A 25,581-nucleotide genomic window follows, 5' to 3' on the forward strand; every position below is an offset into this window, starting at 1 on the left:
TTTGTCCTACAGATCCAGGCATTGTCTATTTGCATCAAAAAAATAAGTAATTGCATAAAAATTGTATCACATTACAAGTTGAGGTGAGAACTGGTTTAGTGAGCTTACCAGCAAACAGGTCAGAAGATTCCAAGTTTGTTTTGGGTTAATGTTGTTATGGGCTTTTTCCAAAAAATTTAAATGTTCAAAAATTAGGTTTTTGTACACCATGAAAATGAAAACAAAGCCTTTTCAACACTTCTATAGAGCTACTGTTTAGAGCCTGATTTGAAGGCAAGTCTCCTCTTCATCGTGAAAAAGCTGCTGTCTTTCTGCCTGTAGCCTCCCTCAGTTTGGGATAAGATGGGCTTCATCACATCTTGATAAAATAAGCATCAGGTCAGCTTTACATGCAGTCCTGGAAGTGACTCTTAGAACTCTGACATCAGAGAAGTAGTGCCCAGCTTCTTTGGATTGCCCCTGAGCTGCTGCAGAGATAGCAGCATGGTTTTGTTGCATTTGGTGAATGCAAATGTGCCAGTAATTAGAAATATATCACTATTTCCCCTCTGTAGCAATTCACTAAGCATATTTATATTACTTTCTTCTGTGGGTTAACATCATTATATTCTTTACTAACGAGTTTATTATCAGACTGTATTGTGTTGAAAAGTGTATTAATGTGTGTGTATGCACATGCACCCCCAGAGTAAATTTGGTGTCACAAGCCAAATATTCTCATCAGTTATGCAGTGCTTTTTTTTAAACTAGAGTAATAAATATTTCTTTACAAGTCAAAACCAATGTTTCAGGGCAATACACTTTATTTTGTATAGCTTCCTCCAAGCACATTGTGTCTCTAATGCATGAGAGGTAATTAACACACTTGCAAATTTTAAAATACTCTAAAAGGTTTTAATTTTATGAAAATTCTAAACAACAGTATCAATATACATGCTCCTTAATTCACATGCATCATAAAGGTAAAATGGCAATTACACCTGTGCAGCTATTTACATTCTTGTAAATATTGGTTTGGTGAACTCTGAGTGAGGGGGGATAGTTGGTATCTTTGTTCATTGATTCTGAAAGACCAGCACTGTGATTATTCTGTTTAAAAAACTACACATAGATGTTTGGACTCTTATTGGAACAGTAGGAGGGACAAGGATTTTTGCTTTTTTTTTTTTTTTTAATCAGTATGGGACTAGCCAGTCCCAGTACCAAAAGACAGCTCTGCCATGAAACTGAAATTAGAATAATGAAATTCATTATCATGGTGCAATAGCTATATTTTATTAAAATTTCACAATAGTACTTCTGAGTCTTCCTGGTGATGCACTCAAGCTGCCTGATGAACTCAGCAGACAGCTGCTCACCACCACACACTTGACTTGCTTCAGCAGACAGTTCCTGTAAGACACATAATTGTTTTGTACAGTGTAAAGATTTTTACTTTGTTCTTTGCTTGTATTTAAGGACAAAACCAGGTCCGAATTGTGATTTTTTCCTTTGCCTGCACTGTGCAGGTCTATCATACACGGGAGGGCAGCTTCTCTTGGTGGCGTGCAGGCAGCCTGCCAGGTATCCCTGTTCTGGCCAGTCTGCAGTGCTGGATTTCACATTCCCACACAGGGTTGGAGTGACCTTGAGTGCTTCACAAAATTACATGTGGGATTATTGATACTATTAAGCAAGCAATGCTTCTTTGCCCTTCCCTTTTCAAGCTCCCTATTTACTGTACACACTTCCTTTCATAATATACTTGTCCTTAAAAAGAGCTTAAAAATTAAATTAATTGCCATCATGGTTGTTTCATTTTTGTGATTCAAATTGATTTCACTGGAGCTATAAGGACAGAATGTAACTCAGATTACTTCAGAAGTATCGATTGAACAGTCAAGGATGTGAAGAAACACCAGTTTCTTAGGAATGGCAGTCTGGCCTCCAAATGCCTGGAAGCCTTGTAGCTCCACCAGTGGCTGGCAGCAGGTTTAGACGGAAGGAATGACCATTTCACACACTCTGGGCCACTGGGCATCAGTAAGTTTTAATGTCAGCTTTATGCCATCATACATAGACTCTTTGTTGGTTTTGGATCAATCTTTGTAGCTTTGCAGCTTTCAATACCTGTGTGAAGACTAAGCAGGAGTGCAGATAAAGAGTAAGCTCCAGATGCAGAGAACACAAGTTCTGTCACAGGGACAGCTAGATTGTTCCCATCCTGTTCCAGCCACTGGAAGCCAAAGGAGCTCTGTGACTCATCGAAATTCTTCATGCTTGTGTCTTGTGTGAGTATAAACCCCACTTCATGACATACTATTCATTTTTCTCATCAAGATTTTTTTTTAAAAGGAAATATGATGAAAGGCATGATAGTCCATTCCAAAATTTTGCAATCTACCCATATATGGCACAAAAGGCCCAATTCTCTACATATATAATTTATTACAAATAACTAAGTGGTGGGACAAAAAAAGCAAATGCCAACAACAGTCATACTTGAGCCATCCTGTTAACTTTAATTTTATGTAGCCAGGAACCTTAATTTCTTATTTGGTTTTTTTTCCTTTTTATAACAGGTCATCATTATTTCCCTGTTATCTTTCTATAGGATGGGAAAGAAAACTACTTTTTTTTTCCTCACCATTTTCCTCATATTATTTGTAACATCAGCTGTAAACTAATGCTATTTTCCCTAATTCCAGTGCTCCATTCACGTGGCTTGAAATAGTCAGGTGTGTTCTCATCTTACAGAAAGGGAGAACTCTGGAATATAAAATTCTTCAATCTCCTAGGGGCTAGAAGTTTCCCAGAACAAATTCAAGAGCAATGATAGCTACAAGTGGTATTAGAGTAGCATACTTTTTCAGAAGATCAACTGTAATGACCTTCATATCCTGGATTTAGATTCTGAGGTTGTTGACACAACCTTATTAACACAGACAAATGTCTCCATCTTTACTTATAATTTAGCAACACTGTAATGCATAAATACAAAGAACAGCAGGGGAGATTAATTTTCACATAACAGTTCCATTGATAAGGAAGGAAGATGTTCAAGTGTTCAAGAAAGCTGTGGGCATGGAATGATTAAAACTAACAGAAAATTATTTCAGTGAATACAGTGAAAAAGCAGTTCTTTAATTCTTAAATTTGCACAGCAATAACAGAGACAAACGAGCCTCTGAAATATTTTGGAAAATGTCACTTTGCAAACCTTGTAGATTGCTTAAATGTTTATTAAAATGGACCAAAAGCCAAAATTCCCTGCGTAAAATAAATACTTTGTCTTTGCTAAGTAACAATATTTGTGAACAAAACATAAAACTATAATTTTCATGTGTCAAACATAGTAACATTTAAGATTAAATGTTGGAGTCAGACTTGGCATTTTTTTTCATCTTCCTATTTACAAGTTTCTCATTAAGACCATTTACCTCACATTAGCTATCAAAAATGACTAACATTTTTAAAGTTTGCTCCATGACTAAAATAAAAACAACAGAAATATCCTTTTACCATAACTTAACAAAAAGCAGAACCATACTTTTATCATCTAGGAGAACATGCTGTTATAAATACAGCTGTTTTTCATCTACAATTATATAAATAATAAGCATGCTGCCATTCACAAGGCTTTTAATAGATGATTATATATAAGCAATATCATGATCTAGAGAAGGACGGCATGAGTTTTCATCTTTCATTTTTATTGTACTTATTTAGGACTTTCGTCTTCATCTGAAAATTGTGGAACAGACTTCTTTGCTACAACATTATCCAGTCGCTGTCCTTGCAGATAGGGGTTCACACTCTGAAAAAGTTTAAAATTATTTAAACTTATTAGAAACAGGGAAACAGATAAAACACTAGGATTAGTGAACATATTTATGTATTTCTTATCTGTCAGATATTTACAGACTTGGGAAAAATGTGCTTTCAGGGATTAAATCTAAAAGTCAACTAGTGTTTTGTTTCTGAGCTGGTTTTTTTGTTTGTTTGTTTTTTTTTTTTTTTTTGTTTTCTTTTGTGCAAGAATTTAATTTGATCCACTGAAAGGAATACAAATGAAGGAGGCCCTTCAGGAATATAGAACAATCTCAATTAAACACTGCCTTTTTGCTCCACTCCTCCTTTCCTCAGCTCAGCAGAGAAGCACCAGCAGCTCTAACTCCCTAATTCTTGAGGCAGGACAGAACTTGTTGGAGAAGTACAGGTAAGCTTTAGCTTAAATCACAGGTCCCTCATGGCCATTGTGCTGGGATACAAATTAGAGACCACATTTCCAGTTTGACCAAAGCCTCTTGTTCAGCCTGTCTCCTCTCCAGGAAACCCCTCCTTGCTTCCTCTCTTGATGCTGAGATAAAAAGCTGCTGGCAAAGAAGCAGAGCCAAACAAGGTTTTGGCATAGAAAATGGCTCTCGTAGCACTGCCAGAAGAAGGGAATGCTGGAAAGAAGATTCCTGGAGAGGGCTGAACTTCACTTTGCACCATGCAAGCAGCACAATGTGAGGCTGAAGATGAACAGATCCTGTCTCAAAACTGCTTGGAGATCGTAGAGGGAGTAACATAGAAATGCCTGAATTTTATCTATACCAATAGAGTAAAATGTATTTAAGGTATTTGCAAAGTGGCAAGCAGTTCAGTGGAGCTTCAGTATTAAGTATCATTTACACCTGCTTTCTGGCTTGTTACAGTGTCAGTGTAAGCAAAATTCAAGTGTATATTGTCTTCTTCACACAAATATAGTAAAAAATTCTAGCATGAAGGCTTTTTGATGCTAATAAAAACTGTTTGCCTAAGGACAAACTTCAGAGGAATGCAAATTTTCCAGTATCTCCTGATTCTTGTCAGGCTGTGTGTCACAGAAATTACTTTTCTTGAGACATTTCTGTGCTTCTTTCACCAAAACTTAGGAATAAAAAAAAAAAAAAAGCATTCATAATGGGCATGAAATATTTTTTTTCAGCTATCTGAACTATTTGTCAAATCTCTGGAAAACATTTGGGGTTTATCTATCTTCAATTTAAGCCCTTAGGTTTCTCCAGATTTGTGGATGCTATCATTAATACTTAGTCATAGCACAGAGCAGCCCTTTTGCTTTACTTCTGTTAGGTTTTGGGTGTTTTGCCTGCTGCAAGTGAAAACATAAAAATATTAAGAACCAGAAATGAATGTGGAAAAATCTTTGAAAATAAACTAACTCCAATGCTTTAAATTGTTAGAAATAAGACATATGTAAATGATTTGTTTGTGTTTGTTTAAAGAAGTTCTGTTTAATGTTAATTTAGTGAAATTCAACTGTTGCATAAACTTCTAAGAATTATTTGAAGATTCCTAGGAAGATTAATTGGTCTTTTTTTTTTTGGAATGGTACTTGCTTGCTACTTTTTGAAATAAAGTTGAAGAGAATGAGACTACATGAAATTTTGAGTCCTTCTTAACCAACAAAAGACAAAATATAATGCAAAATACTTTGGCTGATTTGACTAAAATATGTTTTAATCCCATGCAGCTGTGCAGAACTGAAAGTAATGCAAGCTCCCAAGCACCTTTGTACACAGCTCTGAGCCCACACCAACTCAGTGATCACAGAAATGGTCCTGACGCTTCTGGACGGGGCTCTCTGCAAGCACGGACATTTAAAAAAAGGGAGAGCTGCTGGTTAAAATTAGATGTCACTGCAAACCTCCTTGTCTTGCAGTGGAAGTGCTGCAGAGAAACGAGCACAGCAGCACATGGTGAACACTGACACGTGTATGCATGCTTGCACGTGTGTCTGTAGAGGCACACAGAAATACATGAATATACACACGTGCTCAGAAGATGCGGTTTTCTAGACTCCAGTGGTGCCTCTGTGACTGCTTCACTACAGCCCTGGATAGACACAGCAGGGTAACTACACACACTGTTACACAGGACTTGTTTTAACCTCAGATGGGGACATTCAGATGCAAAAAAAATCAATTTGTTGCCAGATCCCAAAACTGTGTCTGTGCAGAAAGGCATGGAGGAGTGGCAGGGAGCACAAAAGGCAGGAGGGGAAACCGGGGGACTTCCTGATTTCTAGAAAAACACATTCTGCTGCTGACAGTTCTAGGTTACTCTTCTGCTGATAAAGTGGAGATTCTGAATTGTTCATTAAATCATTAGTAATCATTACAGTATTACCCTAAAATAATTTAAATTCTATTGATTCTATTAAATTCTAATGAATTTAGCATTAAGTGACATGTTGGTGCTAGGAAAATAAGTCTGCTTATTTTATAAGTCTGTAAAGCAATTCACCTTCAAAATTCTGGGCTACCCCTGGCCATGTAGCTGTCAAGTGTCTCCAGCTAGTACTTCTTTTGTATCCCATTGTGTCAGTCAGCTCACGAAAAGAAAATGTTCATTTTTTAATTTTTTCTCCCTCATGTATATGTTCCACGAATTCCACTTTAACATGCTGTTCTAGCTATTAATAAATATTCTGCTGAACTATTTCCAGAGTAAATTCTACTTACTTAAAAATTAAAGTCAGGTGACTACCCTTTTTTACTTTTCAACTAACACTCAAAAATCAAATGTAAGCATGAAGCAGGTACTAAGCTCACGTCAGATCATTAACTTATGGTTGAAGTGCCAGCTGCCAGTGATGTCTGAATCAGGAAAAAATCAACTCGTTATCTTCTTCCTTTCTAACAAAGACTTAAAGTTTGAGAGTTAATAAATAAATAAATCATCTTCGCTTATGCTTGTTATTTTACACTATATTTACTTCATTTACAATATAAACTGTGCTGTCATATTTTGAAAAGCTACTTTCTGGCAGAGAGCTAGACTTTTCCTTTTTTAAAAAATAATACACAGCAGCAAAGCTGAAGATGTCGACTCTTACTGAAAGTGATTTTTTTTTAATTAAAGAAAGGCTGACACTATGAAAAAAGAGAGAGTATGAGGCAGACTGTGCAGAATCTCTCTGTGTGGGTTGCCTTCCTTGTTACAGGAGCAGAACAAGTGAGAACCTTTTCATCTTTGTCTTTCAAGCAAGTGGGACACAGAAATAGGAGTTTCATCTGAGGTAGATCAAGAACCACCTCTAGTGTTATTTACACCCAAAAATATATTCACAGACATAGATAGTGGTAATTAAATTTACTAATATTTTTAGTAGGAATTTTCAAATTCTGTTTTAGAGTTATTTAAATAATTTTAAATGGTTTTAAGGAAACAGAATCAATTTTAAAAGACAGAAAATATGAGGTTTTATAATGTTCTATACTTAAGTGTATCTTCTGAAAGTAAGAGTCTATTTTGAGAAATAAAGCTTGTGCCCAGTGTTCAGTCCTTAAGCTGGCTATAGCAGTTTATCACAGAGAGTTCCTGACACATAATCTAAAGTATAATACAAATGCATTAGACTATCTCTTCATTTCAACAATACAGCTTTAATTTTTATTAGGTCTCTAGATTATATAGGGGCTATGAAATATTCAGATAGTTACCCTCTTTCTTCTTTTTGGACCACCATTGATTTTCTCAAAGAGTAAACTCTTGCTCTGGAAAGAAAAAAAAAAACAACAACCCATCACAGCCATCAAATCCATTACACTCTTCTTTTAAAACACTACTTCTGCTATTAAATATTATCAAGTTTAGAGGAGTGTGTAGTTTTATGGGAGAAATAAACCACAAATAAATATTTGCAAATTCCTACTAAGATTCACATTTCGTCAGGAGCAGTCACAGCCTTACCAACAATTTAAAAGCCAGTAATTTTCCACTATGTTATGTCCCGTGTTCAGGCAATAAGGGCTTCAAGTATGTGCTGTATAGTCTGGATGTTCCCCATCATGTGATTCATGGTATAATTTTTTTTTTTAAAGAAAAGGCAGAAGGAAAAAGAAAAATAAGAATGTGAGGGAGAAGAAGCAGGAGTCCTGCCTCTGGTATATCTTTATATACATTTGAGGTGGCAGAAGAACAGGAGCAAAAAAAATTTGCTTTACAAGGGATTTTCTAATTCCTTTTAAAAACAGAAATAGGCGTCATTCCTACTGTTTTGTTGTCTTTGCTTATTCCCTTCCAGATATCAACACTTCCCAGTGCAAAGTTCTGCTGAAAGGAGTTCAGCGCCAACTCTTCCTTTGTTTAAGTAGTGCCCTCAATAAAGCTTCTAAAAACCATTTGGTCTATAACATTTTTAATGGCAAACCTTTTAAAAACTGCCAGAAACATCTTGGCAGAAGAGAAAGTTATGATGATGAGAAAAGAAAATGAAAAAGAAAAACCAACACAAAACCCCCCTCTGACCATAGTTTACATAAGTGCATCCACATATTGTTGTATTTCTTATAAGTAGTGAATTCTAATAAAGTCTGGAATAACACACACATGTTCAACACATTTTGTTTCAATTCTATGTTATGAAGAAAACCAAAACCAAACCCTAACCTGAAAATGGAAGGAGAGAAAAATTACATGTATAAAAGCAGAAGACTATATAAACAAGGCCATTAATTCTACTATAAACAACTGACCTAACATTGATTATATAAATAGAAAGTGTAATTCTAGCACGAGACAAATTCACCAAACACGTCTAACTTTCTCTGCAGCCTTGATATGAGAAAAAACAAACATTTTCAAGTGTTACAATGAAATCTGCCAAAATTGTCTGTTTTGTACTTCTTGTGTTCATTAAACCTCAAATTCACAAGGCCTATCTCTTGTCCAACCTCAGTTATTTTGTCTGAGCTGTTCCAAAAGGGAACAGAAATGAAGTTGGCCAAGGGGGACATTCTTGGCTAGTCATTTATGCTAGTCATTTAACTCACTTCAGGAAAATTTAAATTTAACATTTTAAGGAAACTCAAGGATGCATGAATTGTTCTCCTTAGGAAACAAAGCACCATCAAAGCGTCTCTTTCTAAAGTATTTGACCTTGTACTTTCATGAGAGGAAAAAGGGTGTTTCTGAAATAAAAATAATTTCATGGACTACTGGAGCTAGCATTTCTGTCATTCTGAAAAATTTCTTACAATTGAACTATCCCTGCTCAAGGAAACCGTATTTTGTTTAGTCTGTTTGAGAAAATGTTTTAAGACCCTAAGTACTGCTGTAGCATTATGTGGAGTACAAAGCAAATATGGTTGTGGAGCATGAGCTAAGAACACACTTGTATGATAATAGCAATCCTGAAAATATGTTCCACTGCGTAATGGCCTGACCTCATCAGCCACCAAAATCTGCCCATGAAGTGTTCATCCTTCACTGAGAGGTTGTTAAGGATGAAGGCACAGAGTTTTCTTCAGTTAAAGATACACCTCATGTAGAGACATGTTGCATGTGATTTTCTACTTCTCCCTCACACCCGGAGCTTCCTTTGTATCCTCTTGGCCAATTGGATTAGAGTACTACAGGTTGGGATTTGGGTGGAAAAAATCAGAAGTTAAAATGCTTTAAATCAACAAACATGTAAGAGGTTTTTACATTTGATTGTAAATTGTATAGTGTAAATTATCTTTGTGCAAGTGTTTCTGGATGCCAACAACGCTTCTTCAAACCACCAAAAGAGCCAACCTGCAAGATGCAAGAAAGGTACACTCAGAAAGTGTGTGTGTCCTATAAGGAAAAGTCTGAACTGGGGAAAAAACTGCTGAAATCTTAGAAACTATAGTTGTACACAAGGACAGAAAACTCCAAAAGTCACTCATCCTACTATTTCCACTGTCCCCTCTGTGTTTTCCCCATATAAGTAGAGGGGAGGAGAGTATAAGCCATGGATCTCACTCTATAAACAGAGTCTGTTCCTGAGACTTCTCACTGGCCAACATATTGATATATGGGGAGCTATCCCAAAGACAGAAAAATTCTTCCCCTTTCTTCCCACTCCTAACCCAGTATATATTTATTATGATTTATATATTTGTATCTGCAGATGTATTAGCAGTGTTTACACGTAATATTTAGCATCTGCATAACCATGCACTTTGCTGCATGAGACAGCTTCTAGACTGGTTTGACCCTTATAAAATGTGTGTTATTCACAGGATACTGCCGAGGTCCCACAGCTCTGCAAGCATGACAGTGTGTCACCAAAACAAGCCAACCAACCTGTTTCTGTCCCAGTAGGACAAACAGGTCCTTTTTTTATGACCTGCTAATGGAATCTGTGTTTTTCTGTGGTTACACTAAGGAATGCATGTTGGCTCCCTGGGAGCTGTAACACTTCCTCAACCACACAGTGGTAGGAAAAGGCTGGGGAGAAGCTCCCTCAAGAGCTGGGAGCACATGCCAGCCTCCATGGGTCCAGCAGACACTGGCTGCAGGAGCTGCTGCTGGTGATGACAGCCTGGTGCCCACTCAGCTGGCAAGAGCTGCTGGAAACACAGTCTGTGAGCACACAACCATCACTGCCCCTGGTCCTAGGCTCTTCAACTGGAGAAACAGGAACAAACTGTTGTGGGCAGAGGGAATTTTAGGTGATGGGGGCAGTGAGAGGGTGAGGATGCACAGCTACCCACTAGGCAGCCCACAGCCAGCTGTGTTGGTCATTTACAACTTATTGCAGACAACAGTGAGTGCCCTAAAAGATCTGATCTGCTTCAGCTCTGCTTTATAAGCAAACAGCTAATTTTTAGAGTGTTTACCTGATTTTTCCAGAGAATTAAAAATAAAAACTCCAGCCACAAAAAGACACCACTGTATTTATACTTTTACCATTTGGTAGTATGTAATTAGGAGATGATCAGGGTTGTTCTCCTGGACCTCAGCAGAATATTTGCTCATGCACATGACCAGCTGTTTCATCGCTAATTAAAAAGATCTGGATTTGGCTAAGCTGCAGCTAAATATGATTACTGTTTAATACTCAGAAGTGTTTTAATCCATACATGAGCAGTTTTTCTCCTGAATTAGTAGTGATGGATGGAGATACAAAAAAGCCCAGGATTCACTAATGATTTACTATCATTTATGAAGTATATATGTTGCTGATGACAACACAGTATGTCTGCTTGATTCTGAAATATTGCTATAGGCCAAAGATTTACAGAAGTGCCTTTGCAGTCTTCAGAATGGTATTATGAAAGTAAAGTACTCATGAATAATAAGAAAACTAACAGCCTTATCTGGCATAAATAAGAACGTTCACCATCTGGTGTTTTTTAAATGAAAACCTTTGATGGTAATTACTCAGAATGCAACAAGTTCCCAAAATTTGGATTTTTGGCATGATTCTCTCCAGAAATTTAGCACTCACATAAGTAATTAAGACTATAAATCTTACACTGGTTTGATTATGAAGATGAATCATTGTCTCAAAATTACAGCAGGAGAAGAGACGGCCAAACATGTCCATTTATCGATATATGCTTACAGAGCACTGGTTTAGTGCAATCTTAAGTGAAGTGTTATAACAATGTAAAATGAGATTTCATTATTTGCTCTACAAGCATAAATTATGATCATTGTTATTGTTTTCCTGGCGCCTGAAAATGGATTTGGGATTGGACATTTTAACTGATGTAATCCAAGATTAAGTGGCAGAGCTTTCTTTGGAGCCTCTAGCCTGCAGAAGTAGTCTAGCTGCAGTTATTAAAGTCCTTGTATGCTCAGAGCAAGATTCTTGCCCTTATTGTAGCTCACTGTGTTTATTACACTTGATGTGTCAAATAGGTGTTCAATATAATACAGCGCATAACCTCACTAGAGGAAGAAGCAGCATCAAGTCCTCCAAAATCCTTAAGGTGAGGAGGATTTCTTAAGGCAAATTGTCATCCTAGATTTTTTAAGCTGTTTTAAGCTGCTGAACTCCATCTATCTGTATTTTCTTTCTATTTCTTATGTATGTAGCTGAACAGTGAATAGTCACTGAACCTGGATATTCTTTAATATTAAGGCCATCTTATGTTGTGAAATTTTAAGATCTGCACTAATTTTGGCTGCATGTTCACTGTAGTTTGAAATGTGGTTTTTTGCACTTATCAAGCTGTCATGCTTTGGGACAGGTAATAGAACAAGGATTTCTGCTTTCTGTTTTTCTGGGGTGTTTATCAATCACAAGCACTATTTCTGTTTTTCAGGGCAAGTTCACCTTTTTTGAGAAGTTTCCCTCAGGGTGATAACTTTTCCAGCATTAAGGACAATATTGTCCTCATGGTTTCATAGTGTCCCACACAGCAGATAATACCCAGTTTCACATGCAACAAAAATAAGCAAGAAGCATGTACTCACCCACTTGCCCCTGTTGGGATAGTCATGCTCTGGATCAAAAAGGTGCTGGTGCAGTTGGTATTCCCTGCTGAAGTCTGCTGTGTCTGGGGTGTTTTCTAGACACCCATCATCAACTGCAAAAGAAAGCACCGAGTGCTCAGTACTTTTGAAACACACAATATGTGCCACCTTAGTCAGCAAACTTCTTAAATGCAATCATGCAATTAAAAAAACATAAAGAACTGGATAATACCAGTTTTTTTTTCTTTTGAAACAAATTTTTTAGGATCTATTTATTAAAAAAAAAATCCTCACAACTTAATGAAAACTGAAGGAGTTTATTTTCCAAGCTCTTTCCCTCCTTTATGTTTTTCTTTTAATTATTGCACTTGATTTTACCTAGAATTGCATCCTGTTCAGATTCAGAAGAGGTATTCTTTTCCCTTTTAAATGCCCACAAATAATTTTAGAAATTGGTAAGGCAATACTTTTGAAGGTCATGCTAAAACAGTGCTGTGAGCAAAGACAGAATTTCTTTCACTGAGTAGCTCTTCCTGGAGCTCCATTTCTGGTTTGCTACTTTGTTCAACCTGGCTGAAAATCATTTCTGCATCATAAGACCTCATAAAAATGCTATGTAGGAGAAGTTTTATGATGAAAACATTTCTGTAGATTGGTAACTAATCTGATTGGTTCAGAAACCTCCTATAACCATAATGGATGGTTTTGTGGGTAGTGTCACATCAAGATAATATCCTTTTAAAAATCAACTTGGGGTCTTTTTACCAAAGTAAGTCATCTTTAGCTGACACAAAGGTTCAGTAACTTGAGGCCAGAGTAGCTTTTTGGATAGAATCTGCCCCTGGAGCTCCTACTGCTTAGCCAGCATGGGGAGCTTGCAGTCCAAGTTCCTCTCAGACATACCCAAGGAGATCCTACCAGCCAGGGCATGATGCTGGGCATTCAAACAGCTGCAGCTGCCAGAACACAGGCACTCCAGAGCACACACCTGTGGACTTTCCTTTCTGTCCTTGTGTGTCATCATGTAAAAAGATCTGCAGATAGATTGTCTTTTTCCTTCAGATGTGGGTAAAGACTTGACTTAGAACTGTGTTGATTCAATGACCTGAGGAGGTTATTCTGAGTTCAAAAGATCCAGCTTTCTCTCTTTTCTCATTGGGACTAGTAAAAAATAAAATTGCCAATAGAAAACAGGGGAAAACTCTTCATACTGGCTAAGTAACTCAGAAACTATTAAAACATTTAGAAATCATTTCAGTCTCATCAGGGGCAAGGTTATATCAAGAGAGAAACAGGTGACAAGTGTGGTAGACCTCAGAGCATTTGTGTCTTTTGGTAGAAAACACAAAGGGCAGCTGGACACATGGGTGTCCTCTATGACTGCTAATCCAAAAGTCTTCCACTCAGCTGCTCCAGGCTTATGTATTCCTGCTGTGGAATGTGCATATGTCGACAGTAACTGGAAAAATTGTTTTCCATTAAGCAAATCCACAGACCTGATTGAGGAAGGCCTCTGGTAATTTGTATGCATAATACAGTCACTTGAATTTCCATTTAAGGCTCTGAAAAACATTTTACTCTAGTCCTAGCAGATACTATCTTCACTCACAGCATACCTATGACAGAGCCATTTATCTGAGCAGACAGCACTTCCCTGCAAATTCCCCCTGTTCAGATCTGACTGTATTAGCTTAGCTAACAACTTTTATTTCACCTAAGAAAAAAAATTGAAGGGATTTTTAAAGGCATTTCCCTGGATGCCATGTTTTAATTTATGTATCTAATCATGAACAGAAGTCTAATGGGAAAGCACGGAAGATAGAAAGTCCATGTGTGTGCTTGTGTGTGTGAGAAAATCTAAATCCATCATTTGCAACTTGTCAGACAACAGCTATAGTGAACAAATTGGAAGATGAGGTATTATTCCAGAAGAGATGAAGGCATCATCACCAAATTGGCTGTAATAGGAAACAGTATGGGAGGACTATTTGAAATTTTGTCAAATTTTTGAATGAAATGCAAAAACACTTCACAGTGAAAAAAACTTTTATAACAAATATTATTTTCTTATTAATTCTAGATAGCTAGAACATTTTAAATAAGAATACTGACAACTGTTCTGCATAATCCAAATAATATAAAAGAAGACTAAAGAGAAAACATTTTGAAAGGATCTCTTAGCTGACAAATAAAAAATCAGAGCAATCATTCCCAGTTCCAGGTCCCAAGGCAGCCAATGGGTGTTTTACTACTGCTTTCAGTCCTGGAAGTCATTCCTTGGCTCAAGTAAGAGGAAGGAGACCCATTCTCTCAGGGTATGTGTACATCATGCACACGCAGGGCTGCTCCAGTGACCCTCGGGCAGCAGCCCCCAGGCTCGGTGCGGTGCGGCGTCAGCCTGGGGACAGACAGACAGACAGACAGACAGCCCGCGTGTGCCGGCCCCGCTCTGCTCGGGAGGCTGCGCTGCCCCAGCCAGCCCGCAGTGCCGGGGGCTGCAGCCGTGCCGCTCCCCTCTTCTGGCACAGATGAGCTGTAAAGCTGCATGGATTGGAGCCGAGGTATCTTAAATATTGACTCATGGTCTGGGTTGGAGATCAGGGCAGACAGTTTCATTCCTCTTGGCACAATGAAAGTCTCTTAAATAAGGGTAAATCTCATCTGTACAGAATAACTTTTTTCAGGGGCCAGCTTAAAAATGAACTCCCTTGGGAACATGATGGTCTCATAAATCTCACTATCTTCTACTCTGAGATCAAGATGATTTCTTCCACCTTCTCCAGCGTCATACAGCAATACAGGATATGCACATATTCTTTAAAAAAAGATTTAAAAAAGCTCATCTGAAACACTAAAACACCCAATTTCTCAACAGTTCTTGTCCTGGGGCATAGAATGAAAAAAAAACAACCCTAATTTCTGATCACAGGCTGTACAGTGCTGAAAGACAGGATGATGTACAGTGAAGACAGAGGTACAAAGGGCAGAGCTGAATTACCTGTTTTTCCAATAGGGCAGGGATTTGGAGGGTCGGGATATCCTTGATCTTCGCTGAAATCCTTCGGTACATTGTCTCCCGTCAGCTCAGCCACGATATTTGGGATATTGCCATAAGGACCCAAGTGCTGGAGACCCTCATGAGCACCACCTAGCAAAGACAATTTATGCACAGTCATTCCATGAGATGTAAGTACTTTAGCTGGTGCAAGTAATCTAAACTTCAATTTAAAATACAATATCTCTCTCTCTCTATATATATCATTGTTTTAGAGACAAATCCAAATTTAGATTTCAAGTACCTCTTTTAGAAACATAACCATGTGACCTAAATCCACTAACTTAGATAATTAAAAATGAAACTAGGAAACACATATTATTAGTCTTATGATTGTTTTTTTCCTTAACTATGAAAATTTTAGGCAAGAAAATGCAAAAAAATAGACATCATGAAACCTGATATATCTAAAGCCCAATTATTTTCAGTCACTTATACTATTACTGTTAATCATGGCAACTAACAATAGAAGATATTGGCATATGGCAGGAAGACAATGTTAATGATGCTGCAGAAAGAAATACTACCTGCACAGCCTAGAAAGATATTAATAAATTAAGTCCCAAGAGGGGTTAAGGTATTAAGGTCCTTAGGGACCCAGGGCATTCTAGCAAATTTGGTTCTGTACACCTAGAAAAAAATATTTTTAAATGAAACCAATTCTTAAATGTAAATTTGCATTTCCTGTTGTAATGATGAAAAGTGGCGAAGAGTCCCTGTTGTTGATGGGAATTCTTGTTCACATGCCTCCACAGTAGTCAGTGTGTTATAAAGCATCCCAGGCAGTGACTTCACACTTTTACATACAAGATTTTCCCTGTGGGACCCACAGCATCATCACTGCAGGGTTACAGCAGCAGAGTGCAGCAGGTTTTGTAACCCAGTGGCAGAGGACACAACGATGGGCCTGCTGTGCTTGGGCAACTGCACCCAAAACTGCTGTGCTGTGGCCACCCCACACACCTCAGCTGGGTGCCCTGCCTTTGACAAGTAGGGCCTTCCACTGAAGATCTGGGAACCAAGCTCAGACCACTCTCTCTCTATGCCTCTCTACAAATAATTATCTGTCCCAGATCTCTGCTGCATGCCTTACTGGCCGAATGCATCCACAGGCTAAACCCCAGCTGCTTGTGGAGCTTTTTAAAATACTATTGTACACTATTCTTTTGAATTTCTGACATAATACGTTAGTTTCAAGCATGTTCTTTTTCCCTGACAAAGACAGCCACCACACACACTGCAGCAATGGAGATGGTTGTGTGACAGCAAAGGAATATTTTTTTAAGCCCTATATAATGAGGGATAACAGCATACAGTCAACATATAAATTCTACTAACATGAATTGAGAGAAAAAGGAATTTGAACATTTGGAAAATATGAGTTAAAGAGTGAATGCAGACACAACTGCTTGGGTAAATAGCAAAATCACCATAATATCACCAAATAGTCTTATTTAAAATTTATTTATTTTTCATAGATCCAGAAGATGTGAATAAATCCTCTGAACATGAAAGTTGCTCCAAAAGAATCATTCAAGTACTCCCGTCCCAAATTACAAATGAATATTACCAGCCTAAATCATCTTTTATACAGCCAAACATTGTGAGCTAACTTAATCACTTGCAAAAATTGCTAACAGAAGGCACTCAAAAACAAAATTCAGATTTTGTATTCATTTCTACATTTAGAAATGGCAGTTGAGGCAAATTTTGCAAATGACCAGTTGGATGTTGGCATTATAGTAAAGCAAATTAGTCTACAAGCACATATATTTCCATTTTATTTGCACAATGGCCTAGCACATCTAATCAATGTGCTAATTTTCCCCCTCAAGTACAAGTCTCTTATTCTGTAATGCACTGTTGCAGAAAAGATTTACAGATATGTAACAAAACATAAAACTACCCCTATAAAAGATCTCTGTTGTATGGGAATTTGGGTTGTAGCTGACCATAAGACCTGGTACTAAAAGCAGAACAGCACTATCCCCACTGTGAGCTTTATTATACCTTTAGTCCATAGCCCACACAAAAATCACACTCATAACGCAATAATGCTATGGTGATGAGGTTAAAAAAACTATAACATACATTTAATCTAACGTAATTTAATATCATGTCTAATATTTAGCATAAAATACTTCTTTTGTTCTGAGTTCCTTCACATGAAGATTGATTACATGTATGTACTTAAAAGCATCAGGTTATGATTCTGCTGTAAACTACGGAACCACATAATCAATATGTGTTTGAACATCCTGTATACAATGGGGTTCACTATGGGACAATCCATCACATAGAAGCCTATCTGTGCTTGCATGTGGTGCAGACCTCTTGGCACCAAAGCTCCATCCACAAAGAAAACAGAGGTACTTAGCAGGCTCCAGTGTGCTATATATACATGTAAGTTTAAACCGACTGCCAAGAATTCTCTTGACTGAGTACAAACCAATCTTTTTATATTAATATAAAGGATTGTTTCCTTTAGGTATAAATGTCCAGGATCATTTGAGGATTTTTCCTTTCTTTCCAAAAGAGCTGCAGATAATAGCACCTGCTCTGGTGCCATAATTTAGTACACTTGAGTGATTTAATAGCATCAGCAAAGCTCATTCCTTATAAACTCTGATAAACAGTGCACTCAGCAAAGACTACAATAATAAAAATGAAATGCTATGAATATATGAAGTTGGGGTACTATTACAGTAACTCTCATTAGTTGCATTAGTTTTAGTATTATAACATTACTGATTTAAAGAAACATATTAGGATTAAATACACTGCAGCCACCAAGTCAAAATATTGGAATACAAACATATACAGTCAGCTACAAAAATAGCAGAAGATCAGTTTCTTGAACCTTGAGGCAGAACCTGAAAGAAAAAGACAAGGTAACTCAATACCAAGAAACTTTTCATAATTTCCTATCCAGGGGAATCATGAGAGATATTATTGTCAAATTATGCAAACTTGGACTACCAAAAATCCAGAGTAGTACACACAATACCCTTGTACTGAGAAAGGATGAGCTAGATAAATCTATGCTTTTTTCCATATCTCCTTACTTATATGAACAGGCTTTTCTGTGTCGCATACTATCAAAGAAAACACTCCAAAACAATCAGCTCCCTTTCATGTGCAGGATTTTTGTGAGCATTTATTATTAGGTATTTCACATTCCTACAGGATAAACTAGAGGTTTAGATCTCTTGGGCTAAGATCAGCATTGTCCTAAGTAAGATTTGAATTTCATTTAAAATATATGCATATATGTAGTCATCTAGCACTAGTCTAGAACTGCTGCAGGGTGGTAAACAAAAAAAAAGAACAATTCCTCTACCATTATTATAATTCTGGAAAAGTATTTTATCAGCTGATTTCAGTTACAGATCCTTGGAATGATTACAAGTTTAAAGTGCATACATTTCAGCTCATTTCTTTGTAAGAGCAATAGTGTCCCACCCATGCAGACAACATAACCACTTCATTCTTGGAGGACAAAAAAAAAAAAAAAAAAGAAAAGAAACATGAAAAGCAACTCATTTCTTGCAGGTATTGAATATTTCTCTGATCAAACACATCCAATGGAAATGCGATAGTCCACTGAAGTTTTAGCTGCTGCTACCCATCTATTGGTAGTGCAAAGCACTGAGAACAAATCTGTGGAGAGCAAGCCTCCATGTCAAACACAAATAGGCAGTGCTGTCCCCCAGCAAAGTCAGTTTAACAAAGTCAATGAGAATGGATTTTCAAGAGTGAAAAATTTTTGCCAAATATTTAAAGAGAAACAAGAGGACAAATCTGCCTTTCAGTCTCATTGAAACCATTTCCCATGTCACAGTGAAGAGAGAGTTTCCCCAATCACAATTTCAGAAAAAGGTAGTCTGGCCAATCTTAGCACAGAGATATGAAATAGGAAGGATCATGAGTATGTGTTGTGAGTAAATAAATCCCAAATCCCAAGTTAAAGCCCTTTACTTAGCAAGTCATACTAGGTGCCTCAGAGTGCCCAAGCCCCTCACAGATTCACAGGGGGATCTCCCTGAGCAAAAATCACATCTCTTATCTCAACCTGTACAAACTCCAAGCACACATGAGCTGCAAGAGAAGCCTGATATAGCTTTTCTCATTTGCCCAAGGTTCCCAAGGGAGAAAATGCATATTAATCAGATGTAATACCATACTTCCTACTTTGCAAAATCTTTTGTTAATCTGGACTATTTGTTCTTATCACAAAAAAAAACCCTTCAAGATTGTTTACAATGTCTCCTCAACACATCAGAAATACATCTTTTTTCCTTTTTCCTATGGGAAATGACAGCTTCCCATACTATCCTGCACTTTCATCCCCAGTCACCTTGCTGTATGTACATTTGTTGTCACTGTCACATTCAAAAGGAACATCTCCCTTGTGGAAGGCAGGTTTGACAGAATGCTTCCCAGTGCTCTTACATGTTAAACTGGGACACCATCCACAAACTTGCTTTTTCTTTTCTTTTATTATCTGCAGGACTATCATCATGTAAACTCTCAAAAGATCCTGAATGCAGAAAATGCATTTACATTTTCCTTACCCTTGCTAACACTTCAAAGGGCTTTAAAGCCCCAATGCTGTAATTATAATTCTGCTAGCTTCATCCTAGAGAGTCCTATCCTGCTTGCTGAAATTGATTAAGCAAAGGAAGTGAGAAGAACTGAAAAAATTATAAATGATCACATTTTGTCTATTCCACAGAAGCTGCTAAATAAGAGAATAAGGAAGGAGAAAAAGCATAGGAGAACAAAGAATGGAAAAATGCAAACCTAGCCAACTTCCTTAACCATTCAAGAGCATGCCTCGAGAAACACAAAAACACTACAGCTATACATGCTCAGGCATTTCAGACTTGGCTTGTCTTCTCCTTAATGACACAAAGTTTCTTAAAACTATAAAGACTAATTTTCTATTTCTCTGCAGAGGGGCAATTTTTTCTAAAGCCTTAAGCACACAAATCGTACAATTACTGACCTTGCTTTCAGCAAAGAATTCAGTTTTATCCAATATTTTAATTACAAACAGTACAAATATTTAACATATTAAAGGCTCTCATTGTGAAATAGTTAGGACCAAAATAATGCCCATGCCTCTCACAATAAATTTATAACAGTAGCTTATATGTCATTATTATTCAAATTGTATACACCACAAAAAAAATCCAGCAGCCACTTGCTGACAAAGCAAAAAAAAGAAAACTGTTATGCCTGCCTTGGTTGAACAGTCCTCTGATGGACTACATTAACTTGTCCTTCAGCTAAGCAGTGGCTTTTGCACTTCAGCACGTGAATAAGCTGACACACAGTGTCACACACACAGTGCACTGTGCAGCACACAGACAGGGGCCCCTCTGCCACCCTGCCTTGCAGCCACCACACACCAGCAGAGTGAAAAAAAATGAAACAAAGCCAGCAAACTGCACCCTCCTGTCACTGCCACAGCACAACCTCACTACTGACCACGCGTGCAGCACGTGGTTCTGGGAAACAGAGCAGTGAAAGGAAAACAGTGACCTCCTTTATCCCATGAGGGATGGGACTTTACTTCAATCCTATAAATGTAAATGTGCCAGTGAAAGACTGTAACACTTTATTCACTTGACACCAGCCACACAAGAAGTCCAAATGCTCCATCAGTGTCAACATATTCAGAGAAAAAGACTCTTTTCACTCCTGTAATGTGAAGCCTGGATGCACCAGAAGCATCCAGAACATCCACGGTTTTGTCTCTACTGCACCACTGCACTTCACAACATTTTCACATTCATTTCCCCATTCATATTCATTCCATTCCATTCCATTTCCCATGCTGATGGCTCAAAGTCCCAGCTGGTTCAACAGCAGGTTTAAAACCTTCCCATGCCTGTCTGCCAGCTGCTACAAGGCAGATTTCCCAATGCCCCAAACATCCTCCTTGTGAGCATTCCCAGCGCAGAGCTGGAAGGCTCCAGCCTCTGCCCTGGTGAGCCAGTATTAGCCCAAAACTCCAAAAGCAGAGGCCTTGCCATGCAAAGCCACCCCAGTCAAGATGAGGCTTCTTTTGCGCTTGGATAAAAGCACTGGCACACAACGAAGATGCAATGGAGTGGGGAGATGAAGAGCCCTGGCAGGTAAGACCAGGCCCAGTGCTGCTCTTTGCTGCTGCAGAAAGGTCTCAGATCAGCTGACCTGATGTACTAAAGCACCCCAAGGGGAAGGACCAGCTTCTGCAGCTGACAACATTCTTCTGCTCATTCATGCCTTCAGCTGAGCACTGCTGGGATTCTTCTTCTCATTCATCCCTACTGCTGAGTGCACACACCATGGCAAGCACAGGGAGAAGAGCTCTGGAAACCTTTGGAGAGTGCCAGAGATCCTATCTCCTGGCACAACACCAAAATCAAGAAGAGTAAGAGACTCCTCTTCTCTAGATTTCTAAAATATCTCTTCATAGAACCAACTAAACTGAAAAGTATTTTCTTACTGCAAGTAAATATAAAATTCAGGTGGGAGCATGGGAAATGCAGCTGATTTTGAGAAAAAATGCAGAAAGGTATAAATCCCAGCATGCTCACAGAATCACAGAACATGTAGAGTTGGAAGGGACACACAGGGATCATCAAGTCCAACTCCTCACTCTGCACAGCACCATCCCCAGGAGTCACACCCAGTGCCTGAGTGCATTGTTCAGAAGCTTCTGGAACTCTGTCAGGTTTGGGGCTGTGACCACTTCCCTGGGGAATCTGTTCCAGTGCCCAGCCTCCTTCTCAGTGAAGAACCTTTCCCTAATATCCAGCCTATTGACAATTACCATTACCTTGGGCCCTGACTGCTCACCACAGAGAAGAGATCAGTGCCTGTCCCTCCTCTTCCCCTCATGAGGAAGGTGTAACTGCAGTGAGCTCTCCCCTCAGTCTCCTCATGAGAGACAAGCAGAGAAAAAAAAATCTTTAAAAACAAGAGCTCATCATAATTTGGTCAACCTTCACTGACAGACTTTTTAAAATACTTTGGGACCATATTCCAGTGGTAGATGGAATTTTATGGATTCATATTAAATGTCTCTATATCTTCTGCCAATAGTAGAAAATACAGTTACTATGAAGCATCAGACAATACAGAAGCTATCCCTCTCCTCTTCAGGTTTCTTACCTCTCCTACCCTCTACTAACATGTACAAAAAAATAATTGTGGCTACAAATCCCATTCTAATTGATTAATTATGTTTAGGTAGATGACAAGCTACTTAACTCTAAATCCCTAGAGACCTGCCATCTTTCCTTCCCAGAAGCTGCTTGAGATGGGACTCATTCTCCTGTGGTGGCATCTTTTAAAGATGACTTTATGCCTAGCAGCAGTAGTCTGTACCACATAACAGGGGTTAGTGGGAGGTTTTAAGAGTTGGAGTCACTTTATCTTCTTGGTTCCTCCGCAGAGGAATGTGATGCCTGCACATTCTCCTGAAATCACAAGAGGAGGATATTTCAAGAAAAGGTTTCAAAGCCTCAAATCTAAATGGGTTCCTCAATCAGATCCACCTGCAAATAACAGATCTAGAGAGAAATGGGGATTAATACTCTTTTCTTCTTTTGTTCTCCATTGACTGACTTCTCTGACAAGCACATTAGATTTGAGAATTTCCCCTGCATGTTCCCAGCCACACTGAGAACACAGGAGTAGCACCTGCACCTCTCCTGCAGCTCTGGGGCATCAAGCAAGGGCAGCTGCCAAAGTTCAGCCATGGCAGAGCTCATGGTGCTAACACCCACTGCCCTTGCTGGATCCTGCCCTTGCTCCTCAAGAGGGAAAGCTGGGAAACACACTGAGGTAACCTGGGGTGACCTCCTGGCAGCAGCACAAACACCAGCTTGGCTTTCTTATTCACTGCTGCTCATGGCTTATAAATTCATATGGAGTCAAGCATATTACAGGCTAAATTTCAAAGATTTTTCGTTAATAAAGTCACACCCCCTCATCATTTTTCTGTTTGTGGAGTTAGATGTACAAACATTTTATGTGCAGTTTCTTCACAGACCTGTGCCATATCACTCAGATAAAGAAAATTCACTGCAAGCCACTGCTGTCATTTGGCACCATCATTAGCTTTTAAATTCTGAAATTAGTATTCTAAGTCACCTCTCTTATGACATGCATCACTGCCTGATACTCAAATTCTGGTTACATTACAATTTTTGAATAAAATGCAAAGAAAATAGGTATTTTTAGTCAAATCTATGCAAATCTAGGTATTTACACATTGTTGTGTAAAAAACTGTAAGTTTGCCACTTCCATTTCTTCTTAAAAATTTGACATGTCCATATGAAATTTTGTAATAATATTTTATGGGCTATTTAGATTTAAAAAAAAAAACAAAACCAAAAACCACACACACAAACCAAAACCCACAACAACAAACAAATCAGCCTTTCTGGCTGTGGGAGGTCTGCCCCAGCTCAGCCCTGTGCAGCTGCCCCCTCATTCCAGCACTGCTCCCCCCGGATGCTGGCACAGGCTCTGGCACAAGGCACATAAACTGCAGCAAAGAGCTGCAGCCATCACACTGCTGGGTTTGCTGAGCCCCAGATATTGTACAATTACTACTTGTTGTCACCCAAGGAAGTCCAAATATATTGGGGCATAAGCACAGCACACATTAACCTGAAAGTGAATGAGTGCAAAGATCATTTCTGCACTGGTTTCATGAGGGAATTTATCAGCAAAGTTTTTGTAACTTTCTAAAACAAGGATTTTACTGTTCTTGTAGGAAACAAGTACCTGTCTTGTAGGACAGGACAGACAGCGAAGTAATACTCTTATTTACTAATAAGAAAACCTTTACTTGTCTTATTAGTAAAATGCAAACAGAATAGACACTATTAACATGCATGAGTAATCTGCATAATTTTACGGACAGTAGGCTTTCTGTAGAGTGATATTTGTACAAGGGCTGTGCTGACAAGCCATTGATTACCAGTTGTTAGTAGACATATTTGCATCATGTTCCAGACTCTCTTGAATTTTATCATCTCAATCTGACAAACAGTAATTACATTTTTCTAAAATAATAAATGTACTCATTTCCTTTCAAAATAATCAAATAAACCCCAGCCTGTTTCCAGTAGCTATGAGGAGTCTCTGCAGGAGAATCAAAAGCCTCCCTGAGAGGCATTGTATTTTTAAAATTTCCTTATACCTGCAAACAATCACAATTTCAGAGACATCATTTAATGCAGCCACTGAAGTTGACAGCATTATGCCTCTTCTGCAGACTGAAGACTTCAGGCTGTGGGCTGTCATGCCAGCACCTTTACCAACAATCATTCTGTTTGGGTGGTTTTAAGAAATAAAAACAACTAAATCAAACACAAACAAACAAACCACAAAAGAGGCTTTCTGTTGTACTGAATTTATGGTAGGCAATGATATTTGCAAAAGCAAAATGGGACTTCCCATTTCCAATTATGAAGTTAAGTGCTATAAACTGCTCAAGATGAGCTACTGGTGCCCCCATGTGTTTAAGTGAGATTTTTACTGTTGTCCTATGCAGGGTGTAATAGGTGAAATTTACATTATATGCTTATTCCCTTCCAGTCCTCAGAAAAAAAAGGAAAACAACTGAAAACCAAACAATAACAAAAAACCAAAGAAACAAACAAAAAAACCAAAACCCCAAAACCTTAAATATTGGCACAAAATTGTAAGCATGCAAGGAAAGAAAAAAAAAGTGTGGTCTCTTACTTCATAAATGCCCTACCAGACAGAAAAATTAACTTCTGTGTTTTTTGAAATGTTGAATGCATTTCTTTATTTTATTATTTTGTTCTCTTTTAACATAGATGCAGCCCCTTTCTTATCTGTAGAAGCCCTGAATATAGCCCAGTAAGGCTTGCATACTATTTTAGTGATAAGCTGAGCAGTAAGTACAGAAACACAGCTACTCATTAAAAATTCCTATTTTGATTTTCTATGTTTTCCAGTATTTTTTATAGATGCTGCTAAGTGACCCCAGTATAAATTTCTGATAAGATGAATTGACAAGGAGAGTGAATCTTATGAGAGAAATTAAACTAGTTAATACGAGCTTATTTCTTTTTGGAATCAGGGGATATACAGCAAGAGAAATGTATTCAGTGGGCAGCAAAACAGAGCTGTTCCCAAGACACCACTTTCAGGTACTAAAACCATTTCCCCTTGACTCTTATGGTGCAGGACCTGTTTGGCTCCTGCCACGCTGCTGTGCCATGCACCATCTGCTGGCTCAGGAGCACAGGGAACCAGCCAGCAGAGTCCCACTGCCGGCACATGCCTGTCC

At 38.3% G+C, this 25,581-nt stretch overlaps 1 protein-coding gene across 2 annotated transcripts in view; it reads right to left on the minus strand.

Annotated features, from left to right (window-relative positions):
• Positions 1-785: 785 nt before the first annotated feature.
• Positions 786-25,581, minus strand: part of LOC115903941 (neuroendocrine protein 7B2-like) — a 42,348-nt gene continuing 17,552 nt past the window's right edge. For both annotated transcript variants that reach the window (XM_030948892.1, XM_030948891.1), the window contains 4 exons: positions 15,200-15,349; positions 12,202-12,314; positions 7,470-7,523; positions 786-3,796 (listed from right to left, as the gene is read on the minus strand). In XM_030948892.1, coding sequence (XP_030804752.1) covers positions 3,701-3,796; positions 7,470-7,523; positions 12,202-12,314; positions 15,200-15,349 — 413 coding nt within the window. In that variant the 3' untranslated portion in view covers positions 786-3,700. The remainder of the gene's footprint in view (positions 3,797-7,469; positions 7,524-12,201; positions 12,315-15,199; positions 15,350-25,581) is intronic.

This window comes from Camarhynchus parvulus, chromosome 5 (assembly GCF_901933205.1).
Source record: "Camarhynchus parvulus chromosome 5, STF_HiC, whole genome shotgun sequence".
Lineage (NCBI taxonomy): Eukaryota > Metazoa > Chordata > Aves > Passeriformes > Thraupidae > Camarhynchus > Camarhynchus parvulus.